The sequence below is a fragment of the Hemibagrus wyckioides genome, linkage group LG18, assembly GCF_019097595.1.
Source record: "Hemibagrus wyckioides isolate EC202008001 linkage group LG18, SWU_Hwy_1.0, whole genome shotgun sequence".
NCBI lineage: Eukaryota > Metazoa > Chordata > Actinopteri > Siluriformes > Bagridae > Hemibagrus > Hemibagrus wyckioides.
The window spans coordinates 18968872-18989314 of NC_080727.1; the positions used below are offsets into that span (position 1 = coordinate 18968872).

Here is a 20443-nt window from a genome sequence, read left to right on the forward strand (position 1 = left end):
TTTACTTTTTCCCTTTTTTTGTTCTTTCTTTCTTTCTCTCTTTCTTTCTTCCTACAAGCTTTATTTCTAATCAGGGTCACGGGGATCTGCTGGAGCCTATCCCAGCACACATTGGGCGAAAGGCAGGGGTACACACTGGACAGGTCACTAGTCCATCACAGGGTCACACATATAGTCAGACAACCACACACACTCACACTCACTACTATGGGTAATTTAGAATTACCAATCAACCTAATGTACATGTTTTTGGACTGTGGGCGGAAACTGGAGTACCCGGAGTAAACCCACACAGGTACGGGGAGAACATGCATACTCCACATAGAAAGGCCCCTGCCTGTTCAAACCTGGGATTCAGACCCAGGACCTTCTTGCTGTGAGGCAGCAGTGCTAACCACTAAGCCACCGTGCTGCCCCGCTGTAAATCACTCAAACAAGAAATCCATACATTAAACATCTGACACTGAAGGAAAAGTAATAAAGGCTGGTCTGTGCAGTCACTCAGCTAGCTAGGAAGAGTACAAGAACACAGTGTCTAGGAGACGGCGGTTAAAAAGGAAAGTTTCATACGTAGCCATGGTACGAAAACGAATAGCGAGTCTGGCGGCTCGGCAATGTGGCCCGACAGGAAGTACAGGAACGGATTGGAACACGACGAACTGAGAATCGCCGCAGCAGCAAATTGAGAAGTGCTGCAGGAGACCGCTGGAAGATAAACAAAGAGCTTTATAGGCAGACTACCGGGACAAAACAAGGTGAATAATCAGAGACAGGTGCAGGCTGTGATAAGAGCCAAGTGTTCAGGAGGGAGCTGGAGCTGGAGCAAGACAGTAGCTGGATAAACAGGAATATAAACAGAAAGCTGCTGCATCAGAGCGCCGGCTTGGGCTAGGCCAGTTCTGCTGGATGAAAGGAGGGGGCGTGGCTTTCAGGAAATTCCTTCGAAAAGTTCATTGTGTTCATTCTGTTCATATGTTAGTGTGTCCAACAAATTCACCCAAACTCCCTCCCTCCACTTCCCCCCATCTCCCCCCTCCCCCACAACTGACCACTACCTCTTCTCTCTTTTCTCTTCCCCTTGTCACGTTCATAAACACCTCACACCTGGAAACTAGCTGCTGTGAGATTTTGAAGGCATGCGGAAGTGTGTGTGTGTGTGTGTGTGTGTACACGTGCTTGATATGTGTGTGTGTTATTATTATTATTATTATTATTGACTCACATGATCTGTGTAATAGACAGAGTGGAAAAGTCCATCTGTTTGTTTGTTTGTTTGTTTTTGTTTCTCTCCTCTTGTGTAAATTTATTAGTGTTCATTACACACCAAGTCTATAAACCTGTACAGGACTAACAGGCAAAAATTCTCATTAACTGAGCGAGATGCACAACTGCTTGCCTTCACATGTTTGTTTGTTTGTTTGTTTTCTGTTAGTTTATTTCTTTTTGCTTTGTTTTTTTTTTCTCCAAAAGAAATTGAATCCTGGTCTGGTTTATTTGTTTATTTATTTGATGGTTTGTTTCTTTGTTGTTTGTTTGTTTCAGTTAGTGGCTCTGTTTTGTCTGTTTGCTTATTTGTTTGTTTTGTTATTTTTACCTTCTTTGAAAAGAATGCACCTGCTAGCCTTTATGCCTGGATGTTCTTTTGTTTGCTTTTTTGCTTTGCTTGTTTTTTTCTGTTAGTTGAAAAATCCTTCTATCTGTATTTGAAAAAGAAGAGTAGCACACCTGATATTTTCTTTCTTTCTTTCTTTCTTTCTTTCTTTCTTTCTTTCTTTCTTTCTTTCTTTCTTTCTTTCCTCCCTCCCTCCCTCCCTCCCTCCCTCCCTCCCTCCCTCCCTTCTTGCTTCTTTCTTTCTTTCTTTCTTTCTTTCTTTCTTTCTTTCTTTCTTTCTTTCGCCCTCCCTCCCTCCTTTCTTTCTTTCTTTCTTTCTTTCTTTTTAACTGTGAAAGCGTACACTTTGATCACTAGAAAGTGATAATCAAGAGAAATGAACACTGTTTTCCCCTGGTCACTGGTGTCAAGTCCATCGTGCTAGAATCTGAAGTGTGTGTGTTTAAGGGGTTTTATGGTAACCAAGAGCAACAGACGTTGTCAGTAGAAACGTTTATTATTTAGCATCCATGATGTCTTTTTCCTAGAATCGGAAGGAAGAATGTAAACTTTTCTACCATAAATATTCCTGCAGTTAAGTCTTTCCAGTGATTTATCAAATGTTGAAAATGTACAATACAAATCGAAGCTGTCTGTAATACAGCCTGGCAGTCTGTGCTGTAAACTACGTGCACACAGTTTCAGTCTGATTCTAAAAACTGCCTACTCTTGCGTTTATTCCAGCGTCCTGCTGCTCCGGTATCAGCCTTTTGACCGATCGCAGAAATGTGATTAACTCAGAAAGCTGGACTTTAAACCCAGGCAGCTTGACAGCATGAAAGCGCCTGAGTGCTGAATGCTGACATTTTTCTTACATGATTTTAGGCTCGAGGTGATGAACATGTCGAGGAGATACATGCAGTTCTCTCTTTGCGTTAAAGTCACCCCCCCCAAAAGATGGAAAGTAGTCGGAGTATAAAGACAAACGTAAATACAGATCAAATGTTAAATGGCGTGTGAAAGGTCGAAGGTCAGGATCTTGTAATAACGGAGACGTAGCTCTCTCTGGATAACGCTTACGTCTGAGGTCTGAGTTTCAGTATTAATTCAGTACTCATGCTCTGAATATGACCTGGTGTTATTAGATGTTTTGTGTCATTTGAGGTAATTAAATGTCCTCATAAATATTCATTGCAGTCAGGTAGAAAAATGTTATTTAACAAAATGGTATTAAACAATGAAAAAAAAAACCATTATAACTGTTCACTCATTTGTGTAAGTATTAAGTGAAGTCATGTCCATAACCTCGTAGGAAATGTCCAATCAAAATAAAATGAATTTGTGTGTATTTTTGGAAATAACCACTACCACTACTGCGAGTACTACCACATCATTACTACCATTACCACTATTACTAGTGCAGCTACCTCTACTACTAACTACAAAGGCACTAACTAGTATTACCACCACCACTACTGTTACAATTACTACTACTGCCAGTTCTACCACCACCACCACTACTATTACAACTACCACTACCATTACTACCACTACTACTACTATTACTATTATTACCACTTCTACCAGTGCCAGGACCGCTACTATCAGTACTACCACCACCATTACCTCCATTCCCACTCTTAGTAGTGCCATTACCACTACTACCACAACCATTACCATCTCTACTACTACTAGCACTACAACTACGCCTACTACCCCTACTAGCACTACCATTACTATTATTATTTACTACCTCTACTTCCACTCCCACTACTTCTGTTACTATTATTAACACTTCTACTAGTACCAGAACTACCACCACCATTACCTCCATTACCACTCGTACTAGTTCCATTACTACTGATACTACCACTACTATTACCACCACCACTTCTAGTAGTACTACCACTGCCTCCTCTACCACTACTACTACTACTACTACTACTACTACTACTACTACTACCACTACTATTGAAACCATTAACACCACCACTTCTAGTAGTACTACCAGTGCCTCCTCTACCACTATTACTACTACCACCACTACTATCACCACCAAAAAATATAATCAGAATGATAAAATCCAGTATTCCTTGTGTGTGTGTGTGTGTGTGTGTGTGTGCGTTTGGGTCCAGTGTGCTGCTACAGTAGCCAGTGTTGAAATGTAAAAAAAAACAACACAAGCCCAAAATACCCCCCGAGCCCCAGGGGTAAAGAAATACTGCAGACTGCAGGACTGCATTCTAACAAAGTGATCTGAGAAAGAGAAATGAATAAGAACACCAGAGGTAAAAATTCAGCACTCACACATTTCCAAGTGATTTATTAACACAGCTGAGCAATAGCTTGGACTCCAGGCCACTCAGACGAAGCCCTGAATATCTACCCAGTAATGATGAGTCTAATCCTTTCTCCACTGATCCTTTTATAAACCAGTAGCCAAATCTACACTGAAGCAGCATCTTTAAAACACGACGTCGAAGCTCACAATCGCATGTTTCCCAGCTTTTCTGTAAACCGGGTTGTGTCGTGAGAAAACAATTAGCGTAAGAGCGAGGTGGAGCAATAGCACACAGAGCCACGTGCTAATAGATCAAAGCTTTTGCACGTTCTTAAGCTTTAGCACAGGACGTTCTGGATCAGCTCAGCATGAGCCCTGTTCATTCGGAATTTAAGCATCAAAGGATAAAAGAGAGAGAGAGGAGGATAGACAGAGAGGGTTCATCATTAGTTTCTCTTAAAGGATCATTTCTCGAGATAAAAGTGGATTTCAGGAGATGATTTTTAATCACGGGTCTTCACGCAGCGTTTGAAGCTCGTGCTTAGAACGTGTTCCAACAAGTACATCAGAGGGACGGCTCATGTTGGACGTTTGGGGGACGAAGTTAGGGAGGCCAGATTAAGATGATTTGGACATGTTCAGAGGAGGGAGAGTGAGTATATTGGTAGAAGAATGTTGGACATGGAGCTGCCAGGCAGGAGGCAAAGAGGAAGGCCAAAGTGGAGGTATATGGATGGAATAAATGAGGATATGAAGCTAGTTAGTGCAAGTGTTGAGGATGCAGAAGATAGGGGTAAGTGAAGAGAGATGATTCGCTGTGGAGACCCCTGAAGGGAAAAGCCGAAAGAAGAAGAAGATTAGAACATGTGCCGAGTCGGACCCTTTCGTCTCTCTGCTCTGTGATTATCTGTGTTATGTGTGTAGGACGGGAAAACTGCATTATGCGTGAAGAATCTATTTTTGTCTGTGTTGGTATTATGCAGATTCAAGTAGTTGTTATTATGGCCATGAGAATAAAATACAGTCACGAACGTGTAAAGTCACTCAGATCCGTACGCATTCACACTGACATTTGGAAGACGCTCTTATCCAGAGTGACGTATAAAAGTGCTCTGAAGTCTCTATCAGTGAAAACATCGAGACTGCTTCACTAGATCACAGACCTAGGATAGCATCAGCCTTAATCTCTGATGGGAGGAAATATAGCACACGAGATATGTGTTATGGCTGATTGGGATAGATGGATAGATAGATAGATAGATAGATAGATAGATGGATAGATAGATGGATAGATAGATAGATAGATAGATAGATAGATAGATAGATAGATAGATAGATAGATAGATAGATAGATAGATAGATAGATAGATAGATAGATAGATAGATAGATAGATAGATCACCCATAACATTAAAACCACTGACTGGTGAAATGAATATCACTGATTATCTCAGATTATCTAATTCCACTGGCATCTGTCAAGAAGTGGAATATTAAACAGAATGTGAACAGTCAGTTCTCCGAGTTGATGTGATGAGCAAGTGTAAGGATCTAAACTTCTACAAAGCTCATGTTTTGATGCCTAGACGACTGGAGAAGAGCAGCAAAATCATCAAAACAGCAGGTCTTTGTGATCCCAGTGTTCCCAGTATGCAGGGGTCAGGATCTATCAATAGTGCTCCAAGGAAGGAAGGAATTGTCTGCTTCCCTTCCCCCAGGCATGAGGCAACATGATTCCTTTCTACTTGTTTCCCTTTTTCTACCCATCACGAAGCATCTAGAGATTGGGACAGCTCCAGTTGTGTTCCGCTTCATGAAGATTTCAGACCTTCAGTGAGAAGAGAAGAGGCCAACCCTGTGAGCATCCTGAGGCATCCAGAGATGGACCAGCTCCAGCTGGATTCTGCTGCGTGAAGATATTGGGTATTCAAAGCAACGATGCCAACCCTATGTGGTTTCTGATGCCGATGACAACCTCCTAATCAATTCACACTATAACATTCCACATATGCTGTATCATATGCTGTACATTCTACATGTGCTACATATGCTGTATCTGCATCACACAGCTTCAACTGACTGTATATGACTGTAGAAAGGAAATTGTTCATAATCACATGCTTTTTTTAATAATTTACAAACATACGCTCCCGTGTCACCTAAATGAGGATGAGGTTCCCTTTTGAGGCTGGTTTCTGTCAAAGTTTCTTCCTCTTACAATCTAAGGGAGTTTTTCCTTGCCACAGTCGCCTCAGGCTAGCTCACTAGGGATGATTTTGTCTAATATTAATCTTGTACTTATGTTCTGTAAAGCTGCTTGGAGACAATTGTTAAAAGTGCTATACAAATAAAATTGAATCAAATTGATTCCTGCCCCAAAAGTGTTAGATCTGTTAGATCTGGTTGAAGTGCCTATTTTTGACCACTAGGTGCAAAAATAACTCAAGTCATCCAGCCATCTTCTATACCCGCTTTATTTCTAATTATGGTCGCGGGAATCTGCTGGAGCCTATCCCAGCACACATTGGGCGAAAGGCAGGGGTAAACCCTGGACAGGTCACCAGTCTATCACAGGGCCACATATAGACAGACAACCACAGACACTCACGGGCAATTTAGAATTACCAGTCAAACTAATGTACATGTTTTTGGACTGTGGGAGGAAACCGGAGTACCCAGAGTAAACCCACGCAGGCACGGGGAGAGGCACGGGGATTCGAACCCAGTTCACAGTGCATTGATGTCCAGATCTATAAAGATGATACGAATGTAAAAATAATGGAGAGTTAGCAGCAAATTGACTGATGAGTTCATTTAAAATGACTGTAGCAGCAAGAAAGTATGTGTGTGTGTATGTGTGTCGGTGTCAGTCCAGTCCAGTCCATGGGGTCTTGTTAAGTAATCAAATGAGTCTTTCAAATAGCAATATTTAAAAATATCAAACTCATCAGTCATTTGAAAAGGATAATCTGTGATTCATTTGTGTTACGATTTGATCTGTATGCAAACGAGGACATTATGTAAAACACCATTTGTTGAATGGTTCATATATTTTATATAACGGAAATGTCTCCTGCCTGCCCTCACGGATGAGCCGCTCCCGTCTAGCGCTGTTCATCTGTCAGACGTGAAATTTTTAGCAAGACATTCGTCAAAAGATCGAGCGCATCTAAGATTTATGACCCAGATCCGTCTAGCCTTCACGCACCTGATGATTTCCTGCCCCAGCTGTTAGGAACAGCATGAATGAGGAAAAAGGGAATTTCAGTGTCCTCGCTATCCATCCATCAGCTTTCACTAATGACCTCAACGAAGCATTCTTATTGTTTGTGTTCCATGTATTGATGTTTGTTCAAGGTTTCTCCTGAACAGGTTCATGCAGGAATCCTGTCAGTCATGCAGCAGAACAGAGACAGGACCTTGTAAACATCAGCGACCTATTGGCCTTTGTGCGTGTTCTCTACACGCTGACCTTTCTCTGGATGTTTGCCTTCCTGCACATGCTCAATACACTGACCTTTAGCTGTGTATTTGTTGTGTTGTGTATTTCTATTTAGCAAGAAGAAAATACACAATAAAGAAATAAGACCCTCCACCTCTGGTACACACAGTGAGGTGCTGTTTGTGTGTGTAAGAGATTGTATTGCTGATTGTGTTGGTTTTGTTCCTTCAGGGGATTATATAATGAGATGAAGCCCTTTACAGCTAAAGGGCCATTCTCCATGACTTTAGAAGAGCTCTGGTCATTTCCTCTCGGACTCTACCATGTATGCCGTGTAGAGGTGTAGTGACCACTTAAAAAAAGGTTTTGTATTCGGCTGAAAGGTGTAAAAGAGGTCGGGAAGGGAAGTTTTTAATCTTAGTGTCTTAGTGACTTAGTTCTTAAGTGACTTAGTGTCTTAGTGACTTAGTTATTAAATGACAAGTTCTTAAGTGAATTAGTGTCTTAGAGACTTAGTTCTTAAGTGAACTAGTGCCTTAGTGACTTTGTGCCTTAGGGTCTTAGTGACTTAGTGCCTTAAGGTCTTAGTGACTTAGTGAATTAGTTCTTAAGTGAATTAGTGACTGAGTAACTTAGTTCTTAAGTGACTTAGTGGATTAGTGCCTTAGTGACTTAGTGTCTTAGTGCCTTAGTGCCTTAGTGCCTTAGTGACTTAGTGCATTAGTGCCTTAGTGACTTAGGGTCTTAGTGCCTTAGTGTCTTAGTGCCTTAGTGCCTTAGTGCCTTAGTGACTTAGTGCATTAGTGCCTTAGTGACTTAGGGTCTTAGTGCCTTAGTGCCTTAGTGACTTAGGGTCTTAGTGACTTAGGGTCTTAGTGACTTAGGGTCTTAGTGACTTAGGGTCTTAGTGACTTAGTGAATTAGAGAATTAGTGAATTAGTGATTTAGTGCTTAACTTAGTGATTAATGACTTAGTTCTTAAGTAAATTAGTGTCTAAGTGACTTAGTGGATTAGTGCCTTAGTGCCTTAGTGACTTAGAGCTTTAGTGACTTAGTGACTAAGTTCTTAAGTGACTTTGTGGCTTAGTGCCATAGTGACTTAGTACTTAAGTGACTTATTGACCTAGTGACTTAGTACTTAGAGCCTTAGTGCCTCAGTGGCTTAATACTTTAGTATCTTACCGCCTTAGTGCCTTTATGGCACTGCCTTAGTGACTTAGTGACTGAGTACCTTAGTGATTTAGTGACTTTAGGTTCATCCCAAATCGCATACTTACAGACTCTTACCATTTTACCATTGTGTAGTAGAAATAGTCTGAGTGTTCCTACTGAAAAGTACAACAAAAAGAAGTAAACTTCAAGTACTTCAAGAACCAATGCACTTATTTAACTGTAAAAAAAAACAAAACCCTGAAGCTTTGCTTATGTAGCGGAAGAGAGGCAGAGTTACTGGCCACACACAAAAAAAATGAATATGGCTGATGACACCCTGGTGTATGAGACGTCTTACAAATATTGTTTAAATTAGCTTCTCCATATCAACCGTAGCTAAAGCCAGCAGCGTCACGTTACATCTGTTTGACGTTTTCATTTGCTCTCACCTGGGAAACATTTACCTCATATTACAGCTTAGTAAAATTCTATTAGTGTTATTATCCAAACCTCCCCATATAAAATCTATTCGCTAGGCTCTGCAGTATGTACTGCATAGTATAAGTGCATAGCGTGTAGCATGTCATTTGGGACGCATCTTTTGAGCACATTATACTGCACTACTGCACTGTGACACATCAGTGTCTGATCTCACTCATGCTCTTTTAGCTGAATGAACACAAATCCCCACAGCCACGCTCCAACCTCTGGTGGAAAACCTTCCCAGAAGAGTGGAGGATATTATGAAAGGAAATGGAATGAGACGTTCTGGAACAGCACACATGGGTGGGACGTCTGGAATAGCGCTGGAATTGGTCACCTTGGCCGTTAGTCTGTTTAGACAATATAATATTCTTTTAGAGTCTTCTCCAAAGGACCACTAAAGAACAACTTGAGCTACTATAAAGAGGATAGAGAAACAGTCTAGCTCTATGAACCCTCTGAATGACGTAGCATTTGTGCAGTGTTGCTACCTTCACCTACACAATGCTGATCTTTGGAGATGTCTTCACTCCTCAGCCCATAACCTTCTACTGAAAACCGTCCAAGACGTCCTCATGGTCACGAACGCTACGGATCCGTACACAGTCTAGGTTTCCAGACACCACCAGATCCTCTGCTGTAGTTCCCATAACCAGGCATCATGTGCCGGACTGAGTGTCTGACACGTAAATCCGGGAGAATCCGGGAAATCCTCCACAGACTCGCCTGTAATTAGGCTCTCGGACGTCATGACATATTAAATGCTTGTCGCTCCTCCAGCACTGAGTAAATCCGACCAGAAGATTCTCTCTCTTCATCACGCCGGGAAACACGTGTTATGAACAGAGCGGCGATGAAACGACGGTGTGGTGACAGGAAGGGAGAACGTACACTCGACGGCAGAATGAATTTTCTTTTAAATGATGTTCATGCGCTGTCATTTTTTTTCTTCTTCGCTGTCATATCAGTGGCAGAGCAGTTTGGGAAATAACTGTAATTATCTCCAGGCAGAGAGACGGGGAAATGACAATGCACCAGAGCTGCACAACCATCTGTGCAAGCAAGCACATTTTTTTAATATAAAATACTCTCAGCAGGCATCTCTTCTTCATTTCGTTTCGAGGCAGGCCATCGTTCCAGAATCTCTGCTCTTTTTTGACTGGCAGAAAGATTCCCTGGCTACTACGCTTGGACTCACGGTGCAGTGACCCGTGACGTCTGCTTGCTGTCTGGACTGTAAATCGTAGTAAATGTGTCCCCATGAACAACTTGCAGCTCGTGTAATGCATTTTTCCATGTTCATCAGTTTTCTGCACCATAATGTTTAGTAAAAAATTTAATAATGCAAATATTTCTGCTTTATTTCTGTTGGATGCTATTGTAAAGCTTATTTATTCTGATATAACTATGTTTAAGCCTTTTTTTCTGATAGAAACCTATAAACTCTATTAAACTATAATATTGTGCCCCAACCAAAGCCATGCTTGCTGATATTGTGGACTATAACTCCTCCCCGAACTGCCCGCTGCCCTGTATCTTGCTCTCTCATTGGCTATATCGGTCATCACTGAGGTATTTTTCAGTCAGAACTCCTTTCACACTGCATGACTCCGAGTCTCCGACAGGTCCAGATATTTAGCATTCACGAGCGTCGGCAACTCATTGACGACTCGGTCAGATCACGTCTTTGGTTATTCACACTGCGTGATTGTGACTTGCGTACACGAGCTCCGATTTGCCTCCGATTTTGCAAAACTAGTCCAGCGACTGAAAATCAGGGCTAAAATCGTGCAGTGTGATCTCAGCATTAGCGTTCTTGACCCCCGTGGCATCATGGCTCAAGTGGTTAAGGCTTTGGGTCGTTGACCGGAAGATCAGGGGTTCAAGCCCCAGCACCGCCAAGTTGCCACTGTTGGGCCCTTGAGCAAGGCCCTTAACCCTCTCTGCTCCAGGGGCGCTGTATCATGGCTGACCCTGCGCTCTGACCCTAACCCATCCAAGGATGGGATATGCGAAGAAAGAATTTCACTGTGCTGTAATGTCTATGTGACAAATAAAGGCTGTTTCATCATTGGGATTTGAACTCATGATCTCCAAACCTAAGATCTCACTTTTGATACCGAATCGGTCCATTTTCATACTCTCTTGATTCTATGGAATTCAGTTGTGTTTCATTTAACATCAACATCTTACATCATCACAAAGACACACGACCATATCACCTCACCTCTCAGCTCTCACCGTTCCTCTGCCACTCATGTGACACGTGTATCGTAGAAACTAAAGATATCATGAGGTCATTGGCTAAAACACACACCTGCGCAGGTTATTTTACTTCCTGAACGAGTGCAGACCTGAGCAGAGCCACATTCATGCACCTTCTACAGGAACTCTCGGGTTCGGTACCGTGCTGTTATTCCTGCTCTCTTTCACGTGAGTGATTTTTCATGCGAAGTTTCAGACAGTGTAAAAGTTTTGAAGAGTGTAAGTTGAGTTCACACACACTCTCACTCTCTCTCTCTCTCTCTCTCTCTCTCTCTCTCTCACACACACATACACACACCCCTAGCAAAATACATTAGCAAAATGGATAAGTTTTAAATTATTACTGAAAGTGACACTGAAACTGTGTCATTTGGTGCGACCGTTCATTTAGTAGTGCTGAAAATGATTCACCTCTCTCACGCTCGCTCTCTCTCTCCCTCTCTCTCCCTCTCTCTCTCTTTCTCCCTCTCTCTCTCTTTCTCTCTCACACACACACACACACACGACAAGAAAAATATAGTTAGTAAGTTTTAAGTTATTACTTATGGTTGCACTGAAACTATGTCATTTGTTGTGACCATTATTTAGTAGTGCTGAGAATGATTCACCTCTCACACACACACACACACACACACACACTGTTTTCAGTCACTGATGTAATCAATACCGTGCAGTACCTTGTTCCGTGGATGTTCTTTAAAATGAGATGTAAATAGAAATGGCTAAAAACCATGTGGTGTTGTTCTTTGAGATGGTCCACGTTGTCATGTGGTGTAATACACTTCGAACCCTGCTGCAGTGTGCACTTTTAGCTAAAGATTTTAATGCGGTGTGTTTCATAAGCACTCATTACCGCATGCCTGCTGGAGGCAGCCGTTAGCAGTATAAAGCCCCAGTGCGACTCAGAAGCCTGAGCAGGTTATGAAGTGAAATGTGATGCATTACTAACACTTTTCCCTGGTGCGCCATGCTGTAGCGCCGTAACTGCAGCACTGAAAATCCCAGCAGTGTTAGCGTTTGTGTTTATTGCTAACAGTGTTTCAGAGATGCGGGAGAGGCTTCATGGCAGTGCAAAACAGCCAGTATTTCCTAAACCTTAGATTCCAGCCCACGGAAGTTTCTAAACCTTTCGTTTAATCGGCTTCCCTCTGCGACCGTCGCTCTGGGCCCGGAGGATCGGCTCGCTAACGAAGCAAAACACGAGGACTGTTGAGATTAGACGGCTGGAAATGACCCTTCATCAGCCGCGAAGAGGAGAGAAGAAGTGCTCATGAGGATGCTGGAGCTAACAAGCGATTGTCCGAGTCTGATCATGTGTCTCAGGATGAGAGGCGGAGCCTGGGATAAAGTGTAATAGTGCTGCATCTGGCAACGTTGATATGTAATAAGGCAAAAAAAAACATCTTTTCACTTCATCCTTTCTTTTGTTTCTTGTTGAACGTGAGTAAAAGAGGTCATTAGCTTAACTTTGTGCCGTTACAGTACATCAGCTATTGCTTTTTAACACTGATTTCTCAAATCCAATTGGTCAGAACATGTACAAATGAATTAATATTAATGAAATATTCCTTGAAATATTATAACAGAGCTCCAGTGAAGCTTTTCCTTGTCTACCATGATGAACTAAAGATAGAGTGCATATGTAACTCTACTTAAATAAATAAATAAATAAATAAATAAATAAATAAATAAATAAACAGGAACCATGAAGCTCCTCAGAGTTAATGAAAAGGAAGAAAAAATGAAAAATCTGTCAGTGGCTTTCCTCTGGGATTTAATAGACGATCGAGGTCAGTGTGTTCAGCGGAAGGAAATGACCACCTGTGTCCCACCTCAGGTAGACGAGAGACGAGAGCTCTCAGACGAGAGACAGGAGGTGGGGTTCCAGTAGCAAACCCTGTGCACTAATCAAGGGCACGTGGTTATTGGATGTGTGCGAGCCTGACTCTGTTATTGCCTTCCCCCTTCTCTGCGGCTAATGCGCCTGCCAGCGGGAGCAGTTGTTTTTATTCAAAAAATGTGCCCTATCTACAAAGCAGTAGGGAACAATGAGGCGTGAATGGCGAGGTCTTTTCACAGGCGGATTCAGAGCTCAGCTGAAGCCATCCAAGCTCTGGCGGCACGGATGGAGGATTTTTATTTTATTTATTTATTTTTTCTTTTTTTCTTTGTGATTTAATTAGTCACGCTCAGCTTCAAAGTGGCACTCCTTCAGGGATGTGTTTTCGCAACCGTACATCCCTACAGGAGCAGAGCGCTGAGAAAAAGGTTTCACATTCCTTCTGCTGTTTCGGTCCAGAAACCGTATTAGCTCTGAAACATGTCACTGAAGTCTCCAGAAAATGGAGTTTGTTGTGACGATGTTCAGCATTGAGTGTCTTTCTTACGTCAGACCCCGCAATGGTGCTTAATATGAAGCTTGTATGAAAGTAGACACTCAGGATTTTGGAATTTGTAGTGTTTCATATGTTTTTCCCTAGCCTACTAGGCAATGTATTCATAGAAAAGCTCCAAAAAAACAACAAAAAAATTTTTCCACACGAATGTTCAAAGTAAGCTCAATTCAGTTTATTTGTACAGTATAGTGCCTTTTACAATTGTCTCAAAACAAAGCTTTACAAAAGAAGATAAACAGAGAAAGGAGGGGGGGGGATAGATAAATAAATAAATAAATAAATAAATAAATAAATGACTAGAAATAAAAATAAATGATTAAATTAAATTATTAAACGATTTTATCCTTATTTTATTTTGTTTTATTTTATCCCTTTACGTTGATACCAAACCCATTTCCGCTCTCGGAGATGCTCCAAGTGCTTGTCCATCCAAAAAGCAGCTCAAATATTATCTTCAGCCACTAAAATTCTGTGGAAGGTTCTCCAACAGAGGGAAAAACACACGTCTAAAACACACTGAAATCCAACAGACTCATTTTACATCAGACTCACAGCCAGAAAATTATTTATTTATTTTATTTATTTACACTGAGTGAAAATGTCCCAGAAGATGGTGGACTGGCAAAAAGGCATTCCAGAGGAATTTCTGATGCCCTTCGAGGAATCTCAGAGTCGATCGTTCCTTCGATAACCGAACAGAAGAGATTTATTTAGGAGGTGTGTTTGAGTCATTCAGGTTCATCAAATGATTTTAGATTTATTTTGTTACAATCTATGCAAATTCCAGCCTGTAGCTTTGCAAATTGGTTATAAATCTTTTCTAAGCAGTAAAGATTTGGGGGACTATGGTGGCTCAAGTGGTTAAGGCTCTTGGTCGTTGACCAGAAGATTAGGATTGAAGCCCCAGCACTGCCAAGCTGCCACTATTGGGCACTTGAGCAAGGCCCCCCAACCCCCTCCTGCTCCAGAGGCGCTGCATTATGGCTGACCCTGCTCTCTGACCCCCAACCCCCAATATGTGATTTCACTGTGCAGTAATATATATGTGACAAATAAAGACAACTTTAACTAAATTGTGCTGCTTTGGAGAAAATGTGGCTCAGATTTGAGAAGACACAAGCCTGTCGTTGTGTGTTTGGCTAAAACTATTAGATGAGCATAATTTCCCTGCTTCTTTTCTAGATGCACCCCGAAAGTTTAGCGCATCTCACTGGAGGCTGCAGAACATCGTCCAGGAGTCCATGGACAGCTCGGATGAGGAGTTCTTCGACGCCAGAGGTGAGAGGCGGTGCATTATTTAACACGTTGATACCCCTAGTCATTTTTCCTCTGATTGTTTTTCTCAACAACGCTCAAGTGTCTCAGAGCACGTGTGTGTGTGTGTCTGTTTGCGCACTTGTCGGAGTACAGATAAAACGAATATACACATTCAATATTTGCTGCCGCGATCCGAGCGAGCGTAGCGCTCTTCAATATCACGAGTCCTCAAATCCAATCCATATTAATGGAGTTTGCGCTGGATATTTGAGGACACAAGTGATAAATGCTGGTTGTGATGGAGTGTCTGATTAACCCGATCTGGTGGAATAAAACGATTTGTGATATTGGTGCAGGATGTGTAATCATGAAGGATTTAGATTGAAGGCTTTTTGCTGCCTCTGTCGTTTTTATATATTATAAGAGAATCGTGTGAGAAGGTTTTGGGTTTTCAAGGCCCTCCATCTTGGCTTTCTTGGCCAACCAGGGCAGATTTTTTGGTGTGAAAAGAGATTATGTTGGATTTTTTTTAGAAGAAGGAAAGGCGTGAAGACGCAGGAAGTGACCCTAGGGCTGATTTCTTTCTAGCCCAAGCTGTAGATTCATGGTGATTGTACACTATGTGGTCATAAGTATGTGGACACCCACAAATTTGGACACACGCAATTGTATAAAATCTACTTGTACCACATAGTGTCTTCTAACCGGTTCAAACCCATTCCAGCACGACAATGCGTCTCTGCGCGAAGCAAGGTGCCATGAAAACACAGTGTGGAGGTTAAGGTTAGACTGGAAGAATGTCTCAAGTGTCCTACACAGAGACCCAACTCTGACTCAAACTCCACTGAACACCTGGAATTGACTGAACCCCAGACCTCCATTAATATTTTTTTAGATGAATGAACACAAATCTGATGAATGAGATGTTCATATGAATATCATGGTCAAGTGTCCACAAAGTACAAAATAGTGATAGACTTCCATCCTGATCTTTCCATCCACAGCCGTGGAGTCTGGACATTATTATCTCAAACAATAAACCGCGTCTTGTCTTGTACTGTTGCTTCATTGGAATTTTCCCCTCAAGATTGATCTCACTTTCTACTGCGAACACATCACTCGCACCGCCTTCACATCGCTTTACACACCAAGCGTGACGTCCTTGACCAATTTCCCATTACATCGGCGAAAACAAAAGCGTGGACGCTTGCCAGCGACTGCAGCGACCTCGTGTCACTTCGCTTTCCCTTCATTCGCTTTCGTATTGTTTTCTCCTCTCGTGTCGATGCGAGGATTTGCTCCGTTTCCTCTCCTCTAATTGCACACACCAAAATCCCCAGTGTTCAATTATCTCAAACTCTTCACTTCTATTATGTTTCATCCCCATGCTGTGGAACATGTTCCTGTGAGGTACGGCGTGATGCAGGCGAGCATTTTAAACAGTGAATAAAACACAAGTGCTATCAGTTTAAATCAATTCATTTTGTGTGTGTGTGTGTGTGTGTGTATGTGTGTGTGCACAGAGCTGCTGTGAGCAGATAATAATCAATATCCTGAGCAATTATATCACAGATTTTTAACAATTACAATTTCATTTACAATCTTATTAACAGTCTTATTAACATTTTGTATTTAGTAAAAAAAAAACATAACATAACATGATAACATTTATAAAGAATGTTTTTTATATGTAAAAAAGATATTAAATAATAATGAATATAAATATAATAATATATAAAAAATAATACATTTTTATTACAGAAAAAAACCCTTTTCAACAATACAGTAGTGCTGCAAAATTAAAAAAAACAAACAAATTTTTTAAATTATATATATATATATAAATATATATATATATATATATATATATATATATATATATATATAAATATATATATATATATATATATAAAATATAATAATAATAATATAATATAATATAATATAATATAATATAATATAATATAATATAATATAATATAATATAATATAATATAAATGTATTTTTATAAAATACTTTTTCAGAAAATGACATTTATAATGTTTATTGAAAATTTAAAATATTTATTACTGAAAGGAGAATAAATAAAAAAAAAGCAAATGTAAATTTACAATTTTTTTGCAATCTTTTAAATTTAATTATTTCTTTGTTTTCATGATTTCCCCCCATCTCTGTTTTGAATGTTATTTGTTGTTGAATTTTTTGTTGTTGTATCTTTAATTGTTGCTGTTATTTTCTTTATTGTTTTGCCTTTAATTGTTGTCTTTGCTGCGCTCTTGTCTGCTCTTGAATGATTGATATTATTCAAGCTCAAATTTCAGTCAGTGAACATGATTTTATTTATTTATTTACTTTGCCTCCTGGTGGTCCTGTGGCAGAATCCTGCACGCTTATTGCCGTCGGCCCGGGTTCGAGTCCCAGCCAGGGTGCTAACCCCAGACACTGAAGAGTTACCTCTCAGTGCCGGTCCCGAGCCCAGGTTAAGTGGGAGAGTTGTCAGGAAGGGAATCTGATGTCAAATCGAAAATGATCCACTCTGGCGACCCCAAATTTATTTATTTAGAAAATTGCCTGCTTATTGTTGTGGCATATTTTCCTGAAGTCTTCAGGTGTTGAGTAACGCTGTACTTCCAGCGCTGTGAACATGTCAAACGTTTCCATAGAAATGGAGATGCTATTAAATTCACATTGCACGGTTTTATCATGTCTCTGCTGGATCCTGTCCCAAATGTTTAATGAGGCCATTTGTCCAGAGCTGGAAAGCAGATCGTCTCATTTATCAGCAGGATCCGTTTATCATAACCAGCTTTCATGGGTCTGAAGTGCTCGCTTTCTCCCCTGTTTATTATCCCGTAAACTGTCCAAACATGCCAAACGTTACAAATTAAAACACATTTATCATGGACCCATGCTTGCTAATTAATATTCCCATTCATTTGTTAATCTTTACGGTTAAATTCAAGTAAATAAACAATTGTTCGCTTATATTTCTAACACGTAAACCTTTCTCTTCATGTTTTAGCCGGCATACCTGCTCTCTGCAAAGTTCTACCGGAATATTATTGTAAATAAAAACTCTACAGAAAAGATGAAATATTATGCCTTCAGCCTTAAATCAGATTTTACATAATCCCAACCACAAAAATAAATAAATACAGAAGCATTACTGCGGCAAGGATTGATGTTCTGGATCGTACATGCCTCAGGATATAGCTAAGCAGTGTGTCATGATAGCACTATGCTAAATAGTGAATAAACAGGAAGTAAACATACCCCTATTCTTTTAATAATATGATAAAAAAGAGAAGATTACACAACAGGGTTATTCAGCTAATATTTGTAAAGGTGTACTTATGTAAAGATGCCTGACGTTTTTTTCTGGAACGAGCCAGATAAGCAACTAACCTGACTGAATGCTGGCATTTATCTCTCAATTCTTAACAAATGAATAAAGAATAAACCTATACTTCTCTATCCCAATATGGTTTTAATCAACTTGGCAGCTAATGGGAATAAAAATACACTGTGTGAAAGCCCTGGATTTTCTGACTACATTCCCCTCCAAAAGTATTGGAACGATCCACTTGTTTATGCTGTACATCAGAAAAATTTGGTTTTAACATTCAAAGAAGGATTTGAGATGAGATTTTCATGCTTTGAATTTTTATTTCCTGCTATTCATCTCAGGATGAGTTAAACATAAAATATAGAATATTTGTATCAGATAACCTGATTTTTGAGCAAGCAAAAGTATTGGAACACAGGCTTCATCAAAACATCAAAACCTGTGACTCACTGGCATCAACCCCTTTCTTCTTTCCTAAAACTTTTGTTTGTCTTCACTCTCCTCTCCAGGATGTGAAATGCTGCTCAGTCGGATTAAGATCTGTTGATTGACCTGCCCAGTCTAAAAGCTTCCACTTTGTTTTTCCCCTGATGATGGAGTCCTTTGTTGAGTGGGCAGCGCCCTTTGGTTCATCGTCTTGCTGAATGATGAAGTTCCTTTCCGGTTAATTTAGATGCATTTCCTCGTAAATAAACAGACCAGAATGTTTCTGTAATCCTCTGAAATCATTCTGCTGCCACCATTATCAGTAAAGATTAGTGAGAATGTTCCAGCAGCAGCCTTGCAAGCCCAAGCTTTCATCACGCCACCAACACCACCATGTTTCACAGAGGAGCTTTCTGTCACTTTTATAGAGGTTCTGTTTCAATTAGTCCAATCACTGTTTTGATTATTACTGCGGATGAGAGGTTTGGATCTTGTGGTATAGCCTCGATAGCTCTGTTCTTGAGGTCTACCTGGAATGGTGGATGGTGTCCTCACCACTGCCACATGGAGGTTGTTGGTGATGTCACTGATTGCCATTTTTGGGTTTTTCTTCACAGCTCTCACAATCTTTCTGTCTTCAACAGTTATTGTTTTCTTTGGCTGACCAGTTCGGGGTCTGTTGCTCAGTACACCAGTCCTTAATTTTTTCAGGACATTCTAAATCGTTATATTGGTGATACCCAGTGTTTGTGATTGACTTTCTTTCTTTTCTCAGCTTCAAAACAGACAAATAGCCAGCTGCTCTCTCATCTTCACGCTGGATTATCCTTCCTTACAACAAGTGCAGCCTTCACAAGTGAAACCAAGGTCAGATTTTCAGAATCGACATCAAGAAACACCAGTCAATCACGTGTTCCAATCATTTTGCTTGGGTTGTATGATACAAAAGACACCAGAAAACAAAAGCTGAAATTTTAAACCCCTTTTCTCAAAACTCAAAATCGAACGAATTGGGTCTTGCCGTTCCAATACTTTTGGAGGGGGCTGTATGGCTGTAGCCATGTCGCCAGTCTCTGGGCAAATGTGCTGCTTTCAGCTGAATAATTGGCGCGTAGCAGCAACAGAGGATCAGCTCCAGAAATCTGGGCTGATTTTTTTCCCTCCATACATTTCCATACATCTGCTACCGTATATAAAATTAAAGTCCAGTGTTTTGTCATTGGATTTCAACCTTTTCTTTTCACACCACAAAACCTACATAGGTTTCTCACCCCAGATTTCAGTAAGGTAGGACGATATCCTCAAACACAATCCAAGAGGCTATCACACTTGACGTACGTAATCGGCAGGTGCAAGTCAAAATCGTTCATTCATCCAGAACACGGCTTCCCTAGCAGCTCTATTCGTGCGCTTTTAGTCATAACTGTGTTCACAACATATTTTAGAGCAATTTTCCAGTCCAACTACATCACAAAAGACCTGACTTTTTTTTTTTCTCTGCATGGAAAACTAGGTCACACGTTTGCAGACGTCATCAAGACCATAATCCCCCCTTTTTTCCCCCCTCACTATAATATTTTGCAATATCTCTTACATTAGGAATTGTTATGCACGTCATAAACACACTGCCTGATCTTACACTTTGTCTTGGATTAGATGGAAGCATGGTGGCTTAGTGGTTAGCACTCTCCCTGTGCCTGCGTGGGTTTACTCCGGTTTCCTCCCACAGTCCAAAAACATGTACATTAGGTTGATTGGTAATTCTAAATTGCCCATAAGAGTGAGAGTGTGGTTGTCTGTCTAT

The 20443-nt window shown here is 40.7% G+C and overlaps 1 protein-coding gene across 3 annotated transcripts in view; it reads left to right on the top strand.

Annotated features, from left to right (window-relative positions):
- The window catches only part of plrdgb (PITP-less RdgB-like protein), a 76659-nt gene that overhangs the window by 11922 nt on the left and 44294 nt on the right, over window positions 1-20443 (top strand). For all 3 annotated transcript variants that reach the window (XR_009207186.1, XM_058414791.1, XM_058414792.1), the window contains exon 2: window positions 14792-14887. Coding sequence is in view for 2 of the 3 variants with exons in the window: in XM_058414791.1 (XP_058270774.1) it covers window positions 14792-14887 (96 nt within the window). In the remaining variant the exon portion in view is untranslated. The remainder of the gene's footprint in view (window positions 1-14791; window positions 14888-20443) is intronic.